The 23,319-nt window shown below is 35.5% G+C and overlaps 1 protein-coding gene and 1 long non-coding RNA gene across 4 annotated transcripts in view; one reads left to right on the forward strand and one right to left on the reverse strand.

The window, feature by feature from the left end:
• Nucleotides 1-235: 235 nt before the first annotated feature.
• Nucleotides 236-12,806, reverse strand: MEIOC (meiosis specific with coiled-coil domain). Its single transcript, XM_072939203.1, has 8 exons — nucleotides 12,694-12,806; nucleotides 12,017-12,151; nucleotides 8,964-9,121; nucleotides 6,896-7,000; nucleotides 4,155-6,021; nucleotides 3,558-3,692; nucleotides 991-1,171; nucleotides 236-553 (listed from the first exon to the last, which is right to left on the reverse strand). The coding sequence occupies exons 1-8, from the start codon at nucleotides 12,697-12,699 to the stop codon at nucleotides 324-326; spliced, it is 2,817 nt and encodes a 938-aa protein (XP_072795304.1). The 5' UTR covers nucleotides 12,700-12,806; the 3' UTR covers nucleotides 236-323.
• Nucleotides 12,807-13,237: 431 nt separating this feature from the next.
• LOC140686327 (uncharacterized) overlaps nucleotides 13,238-23,319 on the forward strand; it is a 45,394-nt gene continuing 35,312 nt past the window's right edge. For 2 of the 3 annotated variants that reach the window (XR_012060059.1, XR_012060061.1), the window contains exons 1-2: nucleotides 13,238-13,404; nucleotides 21,276-21,398. This is a non-coding gene — a long non-coding RNA (uncharacterized lncRNA). Of the gene's footprint in view, nucleotides 13,405-19,149; nucleotides 19,175-21,275; nucleotides 21,399-23,319 lie in introns of all 3 variants that reach the window. The other variant, XR_012060060.1, reaches the window with a different exon arrangement.

Below are 23,319 nucleotides of genomic sequence, written 5' to 3' on the forward strand. Positions count from 1 at the left end.
ATTTGCATTTACCTGCACTGCAGAATGAGTTTCAGTAATGTTTTAGTTGTTAGGAAATACTTAGTTTACTTAAACTTGTTATCTTTGACTACCTGGAACTCCTAGAGTAGTCAACTTTACCTTTGAGTTCTCTTTAAACTATATCTGATTCATTCCAAATAGAAGATTTTTAAATAGAAGTTAGACTTCTTTAAGGTATTAACTTTAAATCTGAAAGAAAATTAATGTACTGAAATTTTCAAGTTTGACAAGTTCATTAAAATTTTTTAGCAGGTCTTGATACATTTACTTATCAGCTTTTTATCCTTTCTGCTGGCCTTTCCTTAATGTTTGTTTGCTTCACCTCTCTGGTTCATTGGATTGCTACTATTTAGGCTTTCATGGACTTTATCTTCACAGTTTACTATATCTTGTAAAGCCTTCTCCGCATCTGTTTGGCCAGCTGTACTGGCTGTTTTTGGCAAGGTCATCTGCAGTGCACACCACAGGGTAGTACGTGCTTTCCGAGTAGCTACACACATCTCTTTAATTGCTGAAGCAAGGGCAAAAACATCTGTAAATAAAAAACCCAGCGTCAGTTCATATTAGATACCATTTAAGTACCCCTTAACTCTTACAAAGCCCAGTGCTGTGCTATTAAATGATCAAACATTATTATTTTTATAAAAGAAGGATGGCTATTTGACTGAGCTAACCAAAGTACTTGACTTACTGTTTAAAAGTGTTAATACCTGTATGACGATGACTATACTTTGGGTAGAACACAGACTGACAAGAGTTATTATAATTAAATGGATAAAATTAGCAAAATAGATCCAAGTACTTTTGGAGTAAATTATGTGGGCACTATGTAACAATTTGTTCTTCGTTTTTAACAATTTATTCTTTAGTAAGTGTAAATGTTAGAAATCCAACTGTTTAACCTCAGAATCTGATTTTATTAACATTCAAATTATCTCAGTACCTTATCAAAAGAATATGCATTAGTACCTCTGTCATCTTGGCATCTAGGAACACCTTGCCTTTGCCGATTCGAAGCATTAACAATTTCGTCCTTTCTACGTGACTGTACAATGTGAATGGACTCCAAGTGTCTATCAAGAGCTGTAGAGATATTGGCATGAAGAGGAGAGCTTCGAAGACGTTCCATTTTCCCTAGTAAAGTCACAACCTGAGGGAAACATTTTAATTTTGATGAGGCATTTAACCACATTGTCCTGTCATTAACTTAAGTATAAACAAATCTTTAATGAAGCAGAATAGAGATGAGAGCAATAATATTTATTCAAGAAATAACTGAATGCTTCCTATGTCCTGACACCATGCTGGTAGAAACAAAGATGGAAAGTCAGTCTTTTGTGTCTACTTGTATATATTATTCTAAAAACTTTCAGAGCAATCAATTACTGGGAATAAGCCACAGTGAAAAAGTTAAACGTTCAAATATTCCTATGTTATTAACAGTAAGTGCAAATATAAGATCCAACATTATTTCTGGCAAATAAGAGAATAGGCTGCAAATAGAGCATTATTAGGAATCATTGTAATCTAGAGGGAAAAAAAATTGAGCTAAAAGTGAGAAGTCCTAGATTGATTAATCTTGAGCTCAGCAAGTCCTTTCTGGGCCTCCAATATTCCCCTTTTGGAAATCAGAAATAATACTGGCTAGCAGTAGTTTTAAGGAATCCATAATTCAGAAAGTACTGATTTAAATTTTTGTTGAAATAACACAAAATAAATCCTATAGCTATCAAAACTGCTAAGGAAAATTGGGAAGTCTCAATCTTGTGGTTAATTAAGCTTAAAAAAGGGCACTGTATATATTAGATCAGTAAAGGGGAGTATGTTTCATAGTTGTATATGTCAAACTTGTTTCAAATTCTAAACTTGGAAGGTGTAAAGAAAGAACTTTTTTACCTTTGGGAAGTAAATGATTTAAAATTCACATGAACTTGGCGTTCAGTGATTGAAGAGAGTAGAAAAATACCTCTCAATTAATAAGCTAACAGCACTTGAATGAATGCCTCTAACCTCACACTCCTATCAAGTTCCTTTGGAATAAGTCTATTTCAGTTCAAGCCGATGGAGAAAACACAAGTGTACAGGTATTAAATATTTTCCTCCCAACTGTACAACCAGCCATATTCTTGAGGGGAAAATAAGGCAACAAAAGAAACAATACCATAGAAAAAATGCCAGGGAACTACAAATTATATTAACTTTAAAATAAGATAATCATTTTCAAATGATGCATGTAAAGAAAGAAATTTGCACAGGTGATTTTTAGTAAACTTTTAAAAGTTTTTTTTTTCAGAATTCTACAAAACCAGCAAACTAGAAAGTAAGACATAAAGAAATCTTTTTGCCCTTTGTGTATTATTGATCTAATGTTGCTAAATATAGATAAAATTATTACAACAACTATAAACATAACCTTCTAAATTAGTGTGAAGACTAAGTAAGGCTGGGAAAAGTATATTTCTTAATATCTACAGTTAACAATCCTTTGATTTATTGCCCAGAAATGTATTACTGAGAAAAAGGAATTTTAACTTGGACCAGTTTTAAGAAAAAAATAAAAGACTGAAGTTTTTAATAACATTTGGCTATAACCCATGTCAGTATCTGACTATATCATTAATAAAGTTCATTGTACAAATTTACAAATTTGATTAAAAATTTAGACTGAGGCTGAAAGCTAGTTCTTTTTCCACTGAAGTAGTTCATATCTGTATTTTAAAGACAGCATGGTATAAATAAGAAACTGATGTTCAATAAAGTAAGACTCTGTTGTGTTGATTTTTCTAATTCGTAAAATGGCTTTTATTCAAGCACAGAAGCAACCTGTGTCACTGCATGATATTTCCTGGAAACTTTATCAAATTTTATTTGGAAAACAGTTAAGTTTTTAAGAGAGGAAGGTCAGAAAAGAAAAAAACTTTATTAAAGTTGCTTAGAAAATTCTGAAATTACAAAGGAGATAATAGGAATAATCATTCTTACCATAAAGATTCTTTGAAGTGATACACTGCTTTTCCCAAACAAGGCTATTTTATAAAATTGTGCATACCTATATGCTTCAGTTTATTAGGATTTAATACATCATTGGATATACTTAATTATTGTGTGTTACCTCAAGAGTACAGGGATAAGAAAATGGAATATGGTAAGTCCCTGTTAATTTACCATCTAGTATAATACAGGCATAGCTTGCTCATGAAGCTAGAAAACAAGTGTTTGTGATTAAGAAATGGGACTTACCCTATAAATAATATTCAAAATGCTTAAAAAAATTTCCTGTTGAGGATTAGCTCCATTGCTAATTTGAGTTTCTTGAAGAGGAACCACTAAACCTACTGTTTAAATGACTGAGTGGGGCTATTTTCCCTTTCCTAATGACTAATCATAGTTCTAGGACCACACATGGTAAAGAATATATTTGAGAGAGTTCTATATAAATGTGATTTAAAAATCCGCCAGAACTCTAACTTGCTGTAGTATCTTAAAATTTTATCAAACAATTAAAAAATCCACTATTGGATATTTTTACAGCTTACTCTGGCTTGTTCTCGAAGTTCATCCACAATTAAGCGATCAACTCTAGACGGGTTGGAGGTCAGTCTTGGAATTGGAGTATTGTTAGTACTGGACACTTTTTTCCCTGGATAATTCTTGGCAAGGGCCAATTCAGTCTGTAAAAAATTACTTTTAGATGTTAAATTTTTAAAATATGAATCAGTCATGAATAATATTTCTCATAGGCCTACCAAGTAAACTGAAAATTACTCTTAAATAAAAATTATTTTAGTATCAAAAGGCAACAAATTCAAACCACAGTACCACAGTATTTTTCTGTCATATTTAATGCATAAAATATCTGAACATTTCAACAGGTATTTAATACTTTACAAATTCAAAGAAATAAACTTAGCCTATTAAGGAAAACATCTACCTCATAGGCAAATAAACTTCAAAATAAAAAATTTTTATACCCCAAGCTTGTTTAGTCTCTAAGTCACATAGTTAGTTCTTTATAGTGATGGACTTAACAAATACTACACATTATAGAAGAATTCAGCTTAAACTTAAAGCACTCTTTCTTAAACTACACTAAGTTAAACAAAGATATACCTAAATGGATAGTTCTGTATTACCTTTTTTCTCTCCTTTTCTAATGCTCTCCATTGTTCACAGCACTCTTCTAGACGAATATGAAGTTCACTGGCTGGTCCACTACGAGTTTTAATTGGTCTTTGAAATCCAAAAGTTGGCACAAGACCAGAAAAGGAATTATCACCATACATCATATCATTAAAATAAGGGTATAAATGGCTTAAGTCATCGTAAGAAAACAAACCATAGGAATCCAACAGTGGAACAATTGAATGGCCAAATGGGTGGGTGGATCTTGGGGGAAACCCATTTGAACCAAGTTGTTGAAAACTCTGATTATGCCTTAAATCTCCCATCATAAAATTATTAGAAAAGCATGACGTCTGTGTGCGATTCACACGGCTATCAATATTGTCTCCACTTCCCTGTCTATGGCTATTAAAATGACCCTGTGACTCCAACAGGTCTTGATAAGTATTTTGAGATAAGCCATCTAAATGCTTTGGACCTTCCTCAGGATCATAATGTCCACTCTGGGGCTTAGCTTGAAAATTATGTTTGTTTATATTTTCAATGATCCCATACTGCTGAGCTGAAGAGTTATCACAAAATCCATTTGGCTGCTTAATTTTTTTATCGATAACAGATTCAAAGAGATTTTCTTCTCCAGTCTTTGTCAGTCCTTCCATGTGATTGACAGATTGAATTCTTTCTGCACCATTGTAACCAAAATCAAAACTAGAAAATGCTGAAGAGTTTTCTTGGCAATACTTCTGAAATAAATTGCTATTTGGGGTTAAATTTGTAGATGATAGTTGGGGGAAATCTGAAGAATGGTTAGAACCCTTTGAAGCTGCACTTAAATGACTACTTAATTTCATCAAGTTACCTTGATTTCGATAAGGAATAGGAATGTTATTTTTTGTTTGGACATTCATCCATGTTGTTCTATTTAAGTTGATACCTCCTGAAGATGTTGCTGAGTTTGCTAGTAAATTCACTGATTTAAAATACTCAGAATTTGGAGGGTCAGATTTAGTAAGCTGTTGCTTTTCTGTGGCATTAGCAAAGTCATTAGCTGCACAAGCTGTGTGAGGTTTTAGTCCATATTCTGATTTTAAGCCAAAATCAGCAGTAAATGCTGCCTCCTTTACAAACTCTTTTTCTGTCAGATGTTGTGTAATTTTTGGAAATGTGAAATTCTGCTGGTCAGGTATTGTCTCCTCCAATTTTTTCTGATTTGCTGGTTTAATCTGAAATAACTTTGTGTAGGTGTCTACTTCTACAGTTGGTGTTTCAGGTGTGCCACTAGCTAATTTTTTACTATCTTGGACACTAAAATTCAAACACTTATTCAGCTTAGTCTTATTAGGATGAGCATATTCTGCGTATCTACAATAATCTGCATTTTCATTGTATCTATTACATTGGGAAAGAAACATCTCTGCCCTCTTTTGCTGTAATGGTGCTTCAAGACCTTTAGCACATATTTTCTCTCTTCCATAAGAGTACGTATCAACTCCTGATTCTTTCATGATGTCACACAGACCAGTTTGTGGTGTAAAACAGTTTTTGATAAATGGATATTCTTGAAATGTTGTCTTAGCTGTATCATTTGTCTGAATATTGTAACAGTTAGAATGATCACTTCGTGAGGGGTACATCCATTGTTCTTCAAGGTCTAAACCAGTAAATCCATGATAAAGTTCATCTATTTTTTGTTGCGGTATGAGATTATTATTATGCAGGTACTGCTTTTCCACTGCTGACACAGATTCACCGCTATAAAAAGCTTGCTGAGAGATGGCTATATCTATTGGCCTTTTGGTTTCTGTTAAGAGGTCATGGTGATCTGCAAATCTGCTTGTGTTCACTGGCCAAACTGACTTTAAATTGGAGAAGCAGGTCCTAGAACAAGTAAATATATTTAATTACAACTTAGGTTTTAAAAGTCTTTACTCCTTTAGTGGAGAAAGGTTTTCAAAAACATTTTTATTGACCCACCTTACCATTCTCTAGTCCTTTCCAACTCTGCCTTATAAGCTACCATTATATCTAAATAATATCACTTGAAATGTGCTACATAAATATGCATTTTAATCTTAATATGTCTTTACTATACATTTCCAAGAGACATTAACTACGGCCTGAGGCTGGTGACTATATGGTCTTACGTGAATTGCTTATATATAGTAAGTAGAAACCAAAATTAGTTTTTCCTTTAATTATTATATAATACAAAAGTGTTGTTGACCACAAACCCTTTTTACGGGAAAAAAGTGCTTTGCTGAAATTATCATTGAAATTAAAAATTACAATTAGTTAGATGAGTGCTACATATTTCCCTATGTATGAAATAGGGCATTTGGGTAACATGGCTTCCACACCCAAAAAAAACAAAGCATATTTTTAAAATGTTTACTATATGAATAAAATCCATACATATTTCTGCACAACAATAATAAGTTTTATTTTTGGAGGTATAAGTATAAAAGTCTTTGGAATTTATACTCTTTAAGCCAAATTTCAACTCATGAACTCAAAGGAAATAGCTCTGAATTATGCAAGACCAAATCGAAGTTCTTAATAGCAAATTAAACTGTCAATTGTATGGCAAGTGCCTCAGCAAAATCAAGACTCCTAGAAACAAATACCTGAATTAAGATGTCTACTGTCAGATGATCCTCTATTAAGTAAAAATAAAAGTTAATAAATAGGATAATCCAGTATATGGGAATTCAAAAGTTTATTACACAGTATATAACTCATATAATATACTAACCCCTCAGCAAAATATGGCTGTGATTTATCTTGTTCTTCCAAAATGTTAGACACAAGTCCATATAAGTCTGTTTCACTACCATAGTCATTTCTTTCTGTTTGAATCCTAAAGATAAATAAATATCACATGTAAATTCTTTTTCTCATATTAAAATACAATATATTGATTTCTGTTTCCATACTTATTCTACCCTTATTTTTCTATAAAATATTTGGATTGAATCTATGCCATCATTTCAAATAAAGAGGGAATGAGAACTCAAGAATATTTTCCACTTTAGCATAGTGTTTATGCTACATAAGTATTTCCTCCTTCATTCCAAATCCTGTGACCAAGATATAAATCTCTGATCTATGATGTTGTACACAAGGTTGGTACCATGGCTGCTCCTGAAAGCATGTCTAGTCCTATTATACATCATTCCATCAACATTTGTACAGTTTTTCATTTGCAGTTTGAAAACCATATAAACCTGCTGCTCTATTTTTGTGACTCTTTATACTAAATGTTCGATTAAAAAGTGAAATGTGATATGGTTATCCTAGATACCATAGCAACACTGCTGTTGTCCCATAAATTTAAAAGATTTGGGGGCTATCCCTTAATCTGCCAAAGAAGTGACTGATGCTCCATGTATCTGAAATCCTACTTAGTGACTAACACTATCTAAATAATAAAAAATGTAAAAACCACAAGGAGATGGAAAATTGGTGCCTTTTTACCTCTTTTGGATTTGGGGCAATTTGTTCCTAGAAGTAATTATTTTAAATTGTAACTTCTTATTTTTTTCATATTTTATTTCTAATATTTCACAGTATCAGGATATTTTAGAAATAAAAATACCTTATATTTGTATAACACTCAAACATTTCATTGATCTTCATAAAATAGGAAGGGCAAGTATTAGTAATCATTAAGCTATTGAGTAAATGATCACTTGAGATATTAAGAAACTTGAATTTTTCAAAAGTATATGATTTACCAAGCTTTGCTATACACTTGCTGAACAAATGATCTGCCTACAAGTCTAATGCATTTTCCACTACATCTTATTTCATAAAGATTCAATAGAAAGCTTTTTTGTATAATAATGTATTAGTAAATGTCTAGAAAAATATTCAATAAAATATATATCAAACTGTTAACATTTGTTACTGAGAAGTGGGGAGGCAGGGTTAAGGTGAACTGCTTTCCTTTATATATTTCTGTAAAGTCTGAAGTTTTTCAATGAACATGTATCAACTTAAAAAAATTATTTTTTCTAAAAATATTCTAATAAAATCACTATTTTAGAGAACTTACCAAAATTTTTACATTTTTAACAATTTTTTAATTAATAAGATTTTAAAAATAATTATTTCCTGGTTAAACTAAAGATGTATCAGCCTTTTATCAACTGCTCCCTTGTTATAATTAACATAAATATAGTGTCACTCAGTCAAGTTTTTTTTTTTCTTTGCAATGACCTCCCGTAACATTCTATACTTCTTCCTTTAAACCTCACTATACTTGCAGTGCCTGGCACATAAGTCGTCATCATCATCAGTCATCACCATCAGTCATCATCATCATCATCATCACTATTATAAGTATAAAGGCAGGGATAATGTTTGCCATGTTAATTCTAATATCCCCAGTAGGAGAGAATCTGGCATAGAGTAGGCCCTTATTATTAGTGGATCTGAATAGAAAAATAATTAAACTATCTTATGTTTGATAAAATCCTGTTTGTTGTGTACTTCTAAAGGAAAAAGTTACTGAAAATTTAGAATTGGATTAAAAAAATAAACGGAAAAACTGTAACTCATTTACATAAGTTATCTTTAGAAAGAACGTAAGATTTAATCACTAAGGGTTGCCTCTAATGAATGAAAAAAAGTAATTAGAAAAAAATTATAGAAACATAACTGCTTAGTTTACAGCTTCTTAAAAGTTTGACAGACATAAAATTATAACGTCATAACATTAAAATGCTGATAATGGGAAACAAAGAGTTACTACAACTGGGTTCCCATGTAATCAAACTTAAAAAACAATTTAGCCTGAGAAATCTAATTTATTAATTTACCTGTTCTTTACATTGATCTGAGAATTAGAGGGTTGCTTAATATCATCTCCATAAGTGGACCATGGTGCATAGAAAAGTGAAGAATCTACAGAACTTGCATATTCTGTTGATGAAGAAAGTGGAGCATAGGTCTGCCTTAGGTCAACATTGTCTTCATTCTGAAATTTAAAGACATGATGGTATATGAGACACATCAAAACTATATTTATTACAGAATATTAGCAAAATAATAGGAAATTTGAAGAACTAACACATGTATGAAAGTTGGGAGACAAATCCAGACTTAGCCGTTAAGCTTGCTTTACAGTAGGGGTTGGAAAATTTTTTCTACAAAGGGCCAGATAATAAATATTTTAGGTTTTGCTATGCTAAGATCTCTGTTGAAAATCCTCAGCTCTCCTAGCACCAAAGCAACTCTAGACAATATGCAAATGGGCATGGCTATTTCAATAAAATTTTGTTTACAAAAACAGGCAGATTCAGTTCCTATACAGTACCTGTTGCTTATCCCTGGTATAAACACCTACAATTATTGCAGTTTTAATTTTTTGAACAGATAAGCATTATGTGGACTGTAGCAGTATTATTTTTCATAAATCATTTACAAAATTCAGTCTTAATGCCCCCAATCTGTGAAAAAAAAAGTGAATGTACATTTACACAGAATTTTCTTTTTTTAAAATTTATTATTTTATTTTTTTTTGTGCAGTGGGGAGGTAGTTAGATTTACTTATTTATTTATTTTTTTGATGGAGGTACTTGGGATTGAACCCAGAGCCTTGTGCATGCTAAGCATGCACTCTACCACTGAACTATTATCCTCCCCCCACACAGAATTTTCAAAGAAATCCCACATACGTTTATTGTATTCAGTCAACTTTATGACATGAATATTCTCTTTTTTAAAAATGAAGAAACAAAAAAAATAAAAATGAGGAAACAGACGCTACAGGTTACTGAGGTAAGAGGAGACAAAACTAAAACCCAAACTCAAGGCCTTCGTACTCCTACTCTAGGGCTTTTTAAATCAATATCTTTATGTATAACTGAAAAATTGTGCTCTACATTGGAAATTGACACAACACTGTAAACTGACTATAACTCAATAAAAAAAGTTTTTAAAAAAATTTAAAAAAGAAAAAGAAATCTTGGCTCTTTGGGAAAAAAAAATAAAACAATATCTTTAATTTTCAGCCTAGTTTCTATTTCCAAGAGAAAAATGTAAGAATGAGACAATACTAAAATATTATGATAGTTTCAGAAATTTTAAAGATAAAATTAGAATGAAAAACAAGCCCATTTTTCTTTTTCTTACCACTACTATAATGAATTTTGAGTAAATATGGTAAAATGTTTGAGTTTTAAGATTTTTAATGAATTATTTAAAATTCTGCCCCCTTCCAAAAGGAACTGCAGTGCAGTGAAAATACTGCAACTCAAATTTTAAACACTTAAAATAGCAAAATGAATTTTAACAAATAAAAAAGATTTAAACTAATTTAGATGCATTTTATTCTAGAAAATATTTCTTTAAAGAAGTCTGAAAGTATAGATTCATAATTTTTAACTCTCCAAATAAGGAACTACTAAAACCAGAAATGTAGTAACTATAAATATCCAGACACAGACACAGAATAAATGGTATTTTCTTATAAATACAGAAGATATATAATCCTGGCTAAAAAGATTTTCTAACCGCTTTTATTCTCCTAATCAAAATTTATGTATAAAGAGAGAGAAAATGATTAGATCAAATCATTCTGAAATTTTTGTCCTTCATAGACATAATTGAAAACATTTTGAATATTCATTGAGTTTATACTATACCAATAAAATATGAAAATTAATACCTTCCAATCACCCATCTTCAAAAATCTCAAATATTTTCCAGCCACTTCTTTACATTCTGGTTATGATTACTATTTGAAACCTATACATTATCATATTCTTATCTATGGCTTATATTATGGTAACTATTCTGAAGCTGGGGAAACTAAGGCACAAAAGGGATTTTGCTTAGAGTGCCACTAAAAACTATTCTTTCAGAATTTATAAGATTTGAGTATTAAAAAAATTAAATCCTTTTGATTTAAAAATTAAATCAAAAGACTGATTTAAATTTCATATTCTAAAATAAAACAAGCAACTAAAGTAATGTGCTGGACTCAAATATAATTATACTTTAAATATCTGTATCCTTTTCAGTTAAAACATTTCTGGAAATTAAATATGCAAATACTTAGGTTTGGCATATTAACTAATCTAGATAACTGCAAAGTGTATCACTTATATCCTTGATATACTTAAAATAATCAACTGAAATTAAATCTAGGTAAACTGTAGTAGCCATGGAAACGTTACAGAGAGCTGTGAAATGCTGGTCTTGCCATTGAAAAGACCTGGGTTCCACCTGGGCTTTGTCACTTAGGGCACAAGTCAAACTCTCTGAGCCTCAGTTTCTCCATCTGTACAGCAGGCATAATACTATACAAGACTGTAGTATGAATTAAATAAAATTATTTCAAGATATTATTCAAAGTATAACAATATCAACATTGATGTCCTGGTTAAATAATTTCAAATGAAAATGATTAACATTACCCTAAGCTTAACTGAACACGATTAACAAAACTAATGTTTTCGGTGAGGTAAAACATAGCATGTAATCTCATTGTTTAAAGCCAGAGAATACAGGAGTAAAGAAAAATTTCATCTTTAAATTATCAAAAGTTTGTTTGTACCGACTTGCAATAAATGCCTGAAGGGAAAGTATTTTATGGTCTTACTAAATAAATATGTATTTTCTTACATTTCGGGCATCATGTCACGCTGAGGGTAAGACGAAAACAAGAATCAATGAAAAATCTTATTCCCTGTTTTCGAAGCGAGTATGTATTCTGAAAACTCTGTATTTAAAATAAGGCATATTGTTTTCTGGTGTCTGGTCCTAAAAGTGGAGCAATTCAAAAACCTATGTGAATCGGCTCGGGGTTGGGGGCGTTGGATTTGATGGAGAATAAATCCTCTAACAGAGGCAGAGCTGAGTAACGGACCTGCGATTTGTAGCAATCATAGAAGGAAGGGGAGCCAGTCAGCATCACGCTGTTGAAGACATCTGTTAACCGACTGCTGGCGTCGGCACTGAGGTTCCAGCAGCGATTCGCACCTCCACGGAACGCGACTTTCGGCTGCACCAAACGGGAATAGGAAACGGGAGACAGCCATCAAGCAGGGCAGTGCCGGGACCGAAATGGCTGTTGACGGTTCCACCGCGCCTTTGCTCCCACTTTCACCCGGAATCTGCTCCGAGGACACTCATTTGGGGGCCCCGCGCTTCCGCCCCCAGGGTTCCCTCTCTGCCTTCTAGCCCGATACCCCGGGCGCCGCCCTCGCCCGCCCGACGGGGCGGCCCGGCTCGGCCGCCCGTCCTGTCAGCCCGCGCCGCGATCCCCAGCCCCAGCCTGACCGGCTGCCGCGCCTCCCGACCGTCCCTGCGGCGTGGCCGGGGCACCCCGTCGGGGCTCCTCGCCGGCAACCCGGCCTCTCCCGCCCGGCCCCGGCAGTCTCAGAGGTCCGCGTCTGAGGATGGGCCGGCTCATCAGCCTCTCCTCACCGTCACCGTCCTCCAAGCCCGGCCGCCACCAGGACCTCGACCGTCCCCGCCGGTTACCTCAAGTCCCTCCCTCAGGCCTGGGGGGTGAGGGGGCGGGCGGGTGTCTCCGCCGCTCACCTCCATGGGGCACCCCCAGCCCCTCTTGGACTAGGCACAGCTCCTGGGGTACGGGGGTGAGGGGGGGGCGTCGAGGCCCGGCTCCCTCAGCCCGCACCCCGCCGCTGCCGCCGCTGCAGCTGCCGCCCCGGGCGCTGCCTGGAGCCGGTCTGTGGGTGCGGGGGCCGAGCCAGGAGGGAAGGGCGGGGGGAGAGGCCGTTACATTGCGTACCCGGGGCTCGCGACCCGGCACGCGACCTGGCGCCGGCCCGCCCTCTCCGGAGAGGCCCACCCCCCGCTTCGCACCCCCTCATTGGCCCCCTGCCCAGCCAATGGGCAGCCGCCTCCGGGGCCTGTTACCCCCAGAGACAAGGCCAAGAAGGGGCGGTTAGCCGACCTCGCTCTCCCAGAGCCTCTGAACTTTTCCCGCTCAAAGTAAACGTGTTCGGGATTGGCCTGGCCAGGCAAGCGCCCGCCCGATGATTGGCTAATAGGGCAGCCGAGGGGCGGGGCGTGCAAGGAGGAGTAGGAGAGCGCGGGCCTACCCCGTGGGAGAAGCGATGGAGGTGGTCGGAAGATTTGAGAAGTCGCTCAGCAACCCGCCAATAATCCTAAACCTATCCGCTGCGCAGCTTGTGCCAGCATTTCAGTTTTGCCCCTGGGTCCTCCTCTAACTCCCAGAATCCTTTGGCGCCGCCCAGAGAGTAATAGACTTGGGCCCGATTACGGAGGGTGAGGAACCGCTTATGGAGTTGGGTGTTGTCGTGAGAGCCCCTCCGAGGGGGAAGAGAGCCGTCCTCTGTCCTAGGCCCCAGGCTTCTGTAGGGGTGGACGCATTTTGGTACTAAGGAACTCCTGAACAAAATTCACTCTGACCTATACCGGACAGGCCGTTGGCTTTGGCAGTCCTATTTGAGGATGTGATATCTCATGTTTTTGTCCCCAGACAATGCTAAAAAATTTTGTGTGTATTGAAATATTGAAGATGATAAAAAAAAAAACATAGTAGCCATCTTTAGAGTGTTTATATTTAAAATTAAAACCTGAGAAGTATTTGGTGAAGTGGAAGATGCTCTTTTAACTCAGGCACAAATGGAAATAGGATAAGGGGACACATTTTATTGGTCCTTATTGTCCTGATAGCTATTTCAGATTGCTACTCAGCTCTAAGAGAGCTGATCAGGTGACGTGGCTGTACCAATTACATATCTTTCCCTACTTCACCCTTGGAGTTGCTGACAAGGAGCTAATTTCCCCCTTGCATTAAGAGCATGTCTTTTCTCTCTCTTTTCCTGTAGCACCTTGAAAAACAATGAATGCTCTTATGTATCTTTTTATTGTAATAAGATATGCATAAGATTTACCATTTTAACCATTTTCCAGCATACAATTCAGTGGCATTAAGTACATTCACAATATTGTGCAACCATTACCACTATCCATTTCCAGAAATTTTTCATTATCCCAAACAGAAACTCTACCCAGTAAAAGTAACTCCCATTTCTCCTCCCCTCCACTCCCTGGGAACCTCTATTCTACTTTCTGTCACTATAAATTTGCCTATTCTAGGTTCCTCACAAAAGTGGAATCATACAATATTTGTCCTTTTGTGACTCTTACTTCATTAGCATAATGTCAAGTTTCATCCAAGTTGTTGTACATGTCAGAATGTCATTCCTTTTATGGCTGAATAATATTCCACTGTATGTATACCACATTTTGTTTATCCATTCATCAACTGATAAACACTTGGATTGTTTCCACCTTTTCATTATTATGAATAATGCTGTTATGAACATTAGTGTACAAATATCTGTTTGATTCTTTTTTTCAATTATTTTGGATAGGTGTATACCTAAGAGTGGGAATTGTTGGGTCATATGGTAATTCTGTTTAACATGGTGAGTGAGGAACACCAAACTTTTCCACAGCAGTGGCACCATTTTACATTCCCACAGCAATGTACCAGGTTTCCAGTTTCTCCACATCCTTACCAACACTTGTTTTCCTTTTTTTTTCCCCCAATAATAACCATTCTGGCATGGTATCTCATTGTGGTTTTGATTTGCATTTCCCTAATGACTAATGATGTTAAGCTTCTTTTCATGTGCTAGGTGATCACATATATATGTTCTTTGGAGAAATATCTATTTAAGTTCTTTACTCATTTTTTGAGATTGTACTTCCTTGTTTAGTATTGGTATGGTTTGTTTTGGAAATGAAGGTTATAGGAAAATTTAACACTCCATTGAATATGTTAAAAAAGGAATATTTTGGTTATGGAGCAGAACAAGTATTTAGTGTATAGTCAGGTCTTTCTTTCAGCTCTTGTATTTCCTTTTTGGAAGATCTCATTCTGAACCAGTATGTTGAGAGGTAGATGGGTTTGGTTTTACAATCTTACCTAAAGATATATACAAACCTCAGATTAAAGTGAGAAGGAGTTAGAAATGCTCAAATAATTGTTTTATGTCTCCTCTGCCTTTGAATTTAAAAGTTTTTTTTAGAGGGGAATGGTGACCTTTCTCCATTTATTGAATGTTCCTATATAGGAGCAACCATGAAGATTTTTACATAAGATCACATTTCAGTAAGTTTGATCTAAGTCAGAATAATGGTGTCCTCAAATAACAAACTCATTTTTTTCTTGCTATTTTTGGGATATTTAAGTGAATGTGATTTATGTTGAGATATTTTAAAAGATATTTAAGAACATTATTTTAAATATCCTAAAGATCTCCTAAAGATATTTAAAAACTGGGAACAATTTATGCCTATTCCTAAATATCCTAAAGATATTTAAAAACCGGTAACAATTTATGCCTATTCCACCCTGAAAACTTGGTGCAGAATGCAGATTTTCTCCTCCAAAATATATTTAAAGGTTAACTTTTTTTTCCCACCTCTGGAAGACAATGTAAAATGTGGTACTCTTCAGTTACATTAATGAAGCCCTTTTAATACTTTTACAGATACTTAAATATTCTGTTTTATAACAAAAATAAATGACTGATTTCATTTTTAAAAAGTCAGCCTGCCCCCTAGAAACGTTTTGATTAATAAAATAGAATTTCATTATTCTCCCAAGTAAAACTCTTGGGTTCAAATCAAGCTTATTTTCACTTATTTGTGAAAGTTAGGGGTGTATTAGGGGCCCAATCTCAATGCCAAAGAGAGAACTCTGAATTAATTCTCTATAGAAAGCAGTCATATAATTTTAAGTCAGTATGTAATTAAATCACTGCAGGATTACTCACATTGTAGTCAATGACTTTTCCAGTTACTCAATGGCTTAGTACTCAAAGGGGCTGCAAATTTGCTGTGATTCAAACCATGCAATTCTTCACAGGCTTCTCTGACTTGAGGGACTAAATTCCTTAAATTTTACCTTCTGAAATTACCCGGGCTGCCAGATACAGTTTCTCAACCTCTAATGGTTCGTTGGGAGCCTTACAAAAATGCTACTTATTAGAGCTGTTTGAAACTACTTCTTCCTTTTTGGATACTTAAATTAGTGTTTTTCTGACTCTCTAGCATTATTTTTAGAGCTTCTTCCTTGGTAGATAAGATTTCTGCTTTCCCCTTCTTGTTGAGTGGGGTTCCAGGTCATTCTCCCTCTTTTTAAAAAAATTCTTATTTTTTATTGAAGTATAGTCAATTTATAATGTTAGTTTCAGGCATACAGCAAAGTGATTCAGTTGTACATAAATATACATATATGTGTGTGTGTGTGTGTGTGTATACATTTCAGATTCTTTTCCATTACAGCTCATTACAAGAAACTGAATATAGTTCCCTGTGATATACAGTAGGCCTTTGTTGTTTATCTATTTTATGTATAGTAATGTGTATCTATTAGTCCCAAACTCCTAATATATCCTTTCCCATCTTCCCCCCCTGGTAATCACAGTTTGTTTTTTATGATTTCTGATTTGTATATATATTTTTAGATTCCACATATAAGTGATATCATGTGATATTTTTCTTTCTCTGACTTACTTCACTTAATATGATAATCTCTAGGTCCATTCGTGTTGCTGCAGATGGTGTTATTCCATTCTTTTTATGGCTAAATAATATTCCATTGTACACACACACACACACACACACACACACACACACCCCACATTTTCTTTATCCAGTCCTCTCTCGGTGGATATTTAGGTTTTTTCCATGTCTTGGCTATTGTAAATAATGCTGTTGTGAGCACTGGGGTGCATGTGTCTTTTTGAATTATAGTTTTCTCTGGATAGCTGCCCAGGTGTGGGATTGCTGGATCATAGATAACTCTATTTTTAGTTTTAAAGGAACCTCCATACTGTCCTCCATAGTGGCTTCCTCAATTTATATTCCCACCAGCAGTGTAGGAGGGTTCCTTTTTTTCACATCCTCTCAGCATTTATTATTTGTAGACTTTTTAATAATGGCCATTCTGACTGGCATGAGGTGATCCAGGTCATTCTCTATCAATCTGTGCTCCGTGAAACTTGTAGTTTCTGCTTAGCCTGAGACAAGACCCTGAAAGATTCCTGCATTTACCATTGCTGAGTAAATGTTTCTGCTTGGAGTAGGGGGAGATACTTGAGTTACTGTTTATCAAAAATAATATTAATGTGTGCTTCCTATGGCAAATTCTTCTCTTCTCACTTCAAAGGTCAGAATCAATGTTCTTTCTCATCTCTTTGTATTTTGATCTTTTTCTAAGGATCACATTTATTTCTTGAATAAATTTTAATAGAAGTATATTTGATATTTAAACTGATGAGTTAGATGTTGAACTAGGTTTTTCATTGTAAAATGAAAAGCTTCAAATAGCTCTGTTTCATTGTCCTCCAAAACTGAGTCTCTATTTATCAGTACTTGATTGGAACCAGAGGTTAGAAAAGGTTCATAGAAGAGTGCCACCAGAAAAAGACAACTTTTAAAAAATGTCTTTATAAATTTCCTTTAGGCCTTTAAAATTCTCCTGAATTTACGGGATCCCAAAACTATAGAATGAGGGTTCTTCTGACACCAATGGACCAGAAAACAGCTTCTTTAAAAAAATTAATAAATTATTTTTAAAAATTGAAGTAACATCAGTTACAATGTGTCAATTTCTGGTGTACAGCACAATGTCCTAGTCATGCATATATATACATATATTCATTTTCATATTTTGAAAATAGCTTCATTTAAAAAATTAAGATCCAGAGTTTTAATTTAGAACACAGAGTTTGTGAACTTATGAGGAGCCCATTTTTAAAGGTCCATTAAAACTTCATGTTGTGATATACTACTGTAAGCAAGCTTCCTTCCAAAAGGTAAAAATTAAGAGGATGAAGTGGGGAGGGATATAGCTCAAGGTGTAGAGCACATGCTTAACATGCATGAGATCCTGGATTCAATCCCCAGTACCTCCATTTAAAAAGTAATTAAATAAATAAACCCAATTACCTCCCCCACCAAAAACAAACAAACAAAAAATAAAAAGTTTTTAAAAAGACTTTCATTTAAAAAAAAAGAAAAAAAATTTAAAGGGCATTCATAAAGAATATGGTTTCCAAATTGGATGATTGGATGATTATGTACCCTTAAGGTGGGAAATAGATTCTAGATTTATAGTATCTTCCTGAAAATGCACAGCCCACTCGCTTGTTGCAATCTTTAAGCAGCGAAATCTCTATATTATCTGTCTCGCTTTCTATTTGAGCAGTCTAAGATACTGGGAGAGGACATACTTATAGGTCAACCTGAAAGTTGGGCTGTTTTGTAAATCATCATATTACATAATGAAGTTTGGGCATCCTTATCAGAATTTGTCAGAGTCTGAAGACAGTTGTCCCATGGCAAAAAGCTTTTAAAACCTGCTCAAGTTCTGAGCGGACCCCTAATTAAGCCGGGTTCTCCAGCCTGCCCTTTCTTAGGGCACAAACAAAATTAAAACCTAGAGAAGCTGATTGCTTGACTCCTGCTTTGGTGGCAGAGTATGGGAGGTTCCCCACTTGTGAGGCTCTACTGCTGTTTCAAGGTCTTTACCTCTGATCTGGAGTCCACTGCTTGTCTGGCTTGATGATTCAGTGCTCTCTCTCTTTCTCTTTTAAAAATAGACATTATTTTTTAAAGCAGTTTTATGTTCATAGCAAAATTGCATGTAAAGTACAGACAATTCCCAAATATTCTCTGCCCCTACACCATGCACAACCTTCTCACTATCAGCATCCTACACCAGAGTGGTATGTTTGTTACAGTCAATGAACCTATATTGACACATCATTATCAACCAAAGTCTATAGTTTACGGGAGAGTTCACTGTTGCTCTTGGTACTGTCTGTTTTTTTGGCTTTGACAAATGTATAATGACATGTGTCTACTATTATAGTATACAGAAAAGACTCACTACCCAAAAAATCCTCTGTGTTCTACTTACTCATCCCTCCCTCCTAACCCCTGGTAACCACTGGTTTTTTAATTCTCTCCATATTTTGTCTTTTCCAGAATTCCACATAGTTGGAATCATACAGTAAGTAGCCTTTTCATATTGGCTTTTTTCCCTTAGTAATATACATAAAATTCCTCGATGTCTTTTCAAGACTTGAGAAATCATTTCTTTTTAGCACTTGAATAGTATTCCATTGTCTGGGTGTACCACGGTCTATATATTTACCTGCCAAAGGACATCTTGGTTGCTTCTAAGTTTTGGCTATTATGAATAAAGCTGCCATAAACACTCATGTGCAGCTTTTAATGTAGGTATATCTTCAACTCATTTGGGTAAAAATCAAGGAGCATGATTACTGGATTGTGTAGTAAAAGTATGTTTAGTTTTGTAAGAAACTGCCAAACTGTGGTCCAAAATAACTATCATTTTGCATTCCCAACAGCAATGAATGTGAGTCCCTGTTGCTCCACATCCTCACCAACATTCAGTGTTGTCAGGGTTTTGATTTCTGGCCATTTTAGTGTGTAGTGGTATCTCATTGCTGTTCAGTGTTCATTTTGAAAAATTGAAGTATAGTTGATTTACAACGTTGTGTTAGTTTCTGGTATGCAGCATAGTAATTCAGTTATACATATACATATTCTTTTTCATTATAGGTTATTATAAGCTATTGAATATAGTTCCCTGTGCTATACAGTAGGACCTTGTTGTTTATCTATTTTGAATACAGTAGTTTGTGTCTGCTAATCCCAAACTACTAATTTATCCCTCCTCCCTTTTCCCTTTGGTAACCATAAGTTTGTTTTCTATGCCTGTGAATCTGTTTCTGTTTTGTAAATAAGTTAATTTGTGTCATTTTTAAAATATTTCACTTATAAGTGATATCATGATGTTTGTCTTTTTCTTTCTGACTTACTTTACTACAGTACGATAATCTCTGGGTCCATCCATGTTGCTGCAAATGACATTTCTTTTTTATGGCTGAGTCGTACTCCATTGTGTGTATGTATATATATATATATATATATATATATATATATATCTCACAACTGCTTTATTAGTGTTCATTTTTTATCTCTTGCATTTACATATTCGTGGCTTCTAATTGCTTCTCTGATTTCTCTTACTGCTCAGCTTCTAGACAAGTAGATCTCAAAGCGTGGTTCCCAAAGCATGGTACCCAGACCAACAACATCAACACAATGTGGGAACTTGTTAGAAATGCAAGTTTTGGGGCCTTGCCCAAACTTACTGAATGAGAAGTTCTGGGGATGGGGCCCAGAAATCTGTATTTTAACAGCCCTGCAGATGATTCTGATACAAACTGAGGTTTGAAAACATTGTTCTAGACATGCATTGTACAACATGGTAGCCTCCAGCCATGTGTAGCTATCGAGCTCTTAGAAGATGGCTAGAATGAATGGAGATGCACTCTAAGTGTAAAATACACCCCAGATTTTGGAAATTTAGTATGAAAAAAGGGAAAGTAAAATAGCTCATTGGTAATTTTTGTACCAATAACATTGAAATGATATTTTGAATATATTGGGTTAAATAAAATATTGGGTTATTAATTTCATCTGTTACTTTTTAGTTTTGACATGGGGTTATGAGAAAATTTTAAGTTACATATTGGCTCTCATCAGACTGCTACTGGACTGCATTATTCTAGACCATAAGTCTGCAAATATAGCCCATGGGCCAAATCTATTGTCTGTTTTTGTATGGCCCATGAGCTAAGAATGGTTTTAAGCTTTTAAATGGTTGAAAAATTTTTTACGAAAGAATGGTTTGAAAATTATATGAAATTCAAGTTTCTCTGTCCATAAATAAAGGCCTATTGGAACATGGGCACACTCATTTACTTATGTACTGTCTATGGTTGATTTTGCTCTACAATGGCAGAAGACTAGCTATGACAGGGACCCTATGGCCTACATGTCTAAAATATTTACTATCTGACCCTTTATAGAAAAAAATTGCTGACCCCTAGTCTAGACTGTTAAATTCTACATATTCCCTGGGAGAGGACCCTGCTTTTAACTTGCTTCTGTTCTTTGTTCCCAACTTTTGCTAAGCTTTTAGGCCCAACTCCTTGACCTTTATGCCCAAATCTCAGTAGTATTTGGGGGTTACCAGATTTGTGCATTATTTAGGCTACAAATATGTTCTTGTCTTCCAGAATGGCATGAGGAACTTACGGGCCCAGCCAAAAGGAACAGGGAGATATTCAGTAGTTCAAAGGTGGGGCCTTCTTCTCAGAAAACGAGAAAACCCAGGATTGACATTTCCATCAGACTGAGAGGTGAGCCTATGATTTACATCTGGCCTGTTTCTTTCACAACTCAGCAACATCTCTTGAATTAAAAGTCTCTCTCTCTCTCTGCAAAGCTTATGCCTACCCTCAGCCAGTTTAGTTGGCTTCTGCGACACCCCATCTCGCCAGATATTGTGTGGAAATCACTATGGATGGTTTTTTTTCCACTCCACTGAAGCAGACATCTGGATCCCCTGTGAACCTCTTGATCCTTATTCCCTACCACCTGCACCAATATGCAACCAAAGCTTTGTTAGCTTAGTGAATCTTTATAGTCTCATTTTATAGGATCCCCAAAGAACAGAAATGTGGCTGTGGTTTCCAGAATGTTAATTGATAACAGTTCTTGGCAACCATGCTCTTTCTGTCTTTCTCTCCTTAACCTGCTCCTTCCACCCATAATAATAACATCATTCCTTAGCAGATTGGCACCAGTCTGGAGTTCCTCTTGCTCGCTCTCTCTCTCTCATACACACACACACACACACACACACACACACACACGCACACACGTCCTTCATTGCTTTTCCCCTCTCTTTATGGATTATCCCTAGGACTGTTTACCTTTCTAATAGGAGCTAGTTAGTAAGCAAGCTCCCTGAACATTGCAGTGAGGTGAATATCAGTGTCTAAAAGGGGCCTCACTGAGAAGTGTTGCTCTCCATTTCAGCCACACTTCATTTTCAAAGTTAAGAAAGGGTCTTGCGTATTTGTTCATTTTAGAACTCTCTCATCTAGACATGTGTCTTTAGATTCTATGGTTGAATTGAATTTAGGCCTTAGCCTGGGGATGGGAAGAGGCAGGAGTCTTTTCACATAGGTAAACCCTACACAAACCTGGCTTTTCTTATCTAGCTCATCTTAAGTATTGGACACCATGAGGGAAATCTATCAGGGATTTCTGTTCAAAAATAACCTGGGAGATTAAGTGGTCTACTGTTATATTTCAACTTTTGTCCAGACAATCTCCAGATTTCTAGCCTTTACCTTCTCTTGGCTTCGCTTTTCTCATCCATAAAATAAAGGGTCTGATTAGTCAAGCTTTAAAGTTCCTTCCAACTCTAAATTGTTCTGATTCCACATCTCCATCTATAACCTAGAGACAATAATCTCTATCCTTGTCATTCAAAGACTGAGAAATGTTAATGAACTGCCAGAAATAAAGTCTTGTTGAATTCCCATGAAGAGGGAGAGATTCACTGAACTCCCACTTACTCAGAATGAGCAAGTAATGGAGTATGACTGTTAATTCCACGTGGTGGTTATATGGAAGTTGTATAACAAGCATGCATTAGGAAATATTTATGTGATTAGAACAGAATATCCAACAATAGGACTATGATAACCATAACATAAATTTTTTGATTCATCTTCTTATAATGCCTTACGAATAGATTCTGAATCTTACAATCATTGTACAGCACTGGATTGGAGTGAGTTAATCATTCATAGTTAAAACTGCTTCTTGAAAGCTTTGTTTATAATTTTTCCTTCTCACAACAGTAGAATATAGAACAACTCAAGTTACTAGGACCATAGCATTACAGAATTTTAGATCTGTAAGGGCCCTTGAGGACCATTTCACCCAATCCTCAAATGTCCAGATGAAAAATCTGAGAAGTGCAAATCACAGAGCTCATGGTGCCAGAGCTGACTCTAGAACTCACATTTTCTGCAAAGACTGCCTCCTGGAGAAACAGATGTTTATAAGATCACAGTCACTTTGTTTTTAATTCTCAGTCTGTAGTAAGGCATTTTAATAATCTCCTATGATTATCTATTCATGTAATCATCATCCTAATCTTCAATCATTGAGATAATTTCCACTACACAGGATAGTGCTGTTATCTTTTGGAAATAATCAGTACCATTTTTTTAAAAGAAGTACTATTTAAGTTTTTTGAAACCA

Source organism: Vicugna pacos, chromosome 16, assembly GCF_048564905.1.
Source record: "Vicugna pacos chromosome 16, VicPac4, whole genome shotgun sequence".
In the NCBI taxonomy this organism is placed as follows: Eukaryota; Metazoa; Chordata; class Mammalia; order Artiodactyla; family Camelidae; genus Vicugna; species Vicugna pacos.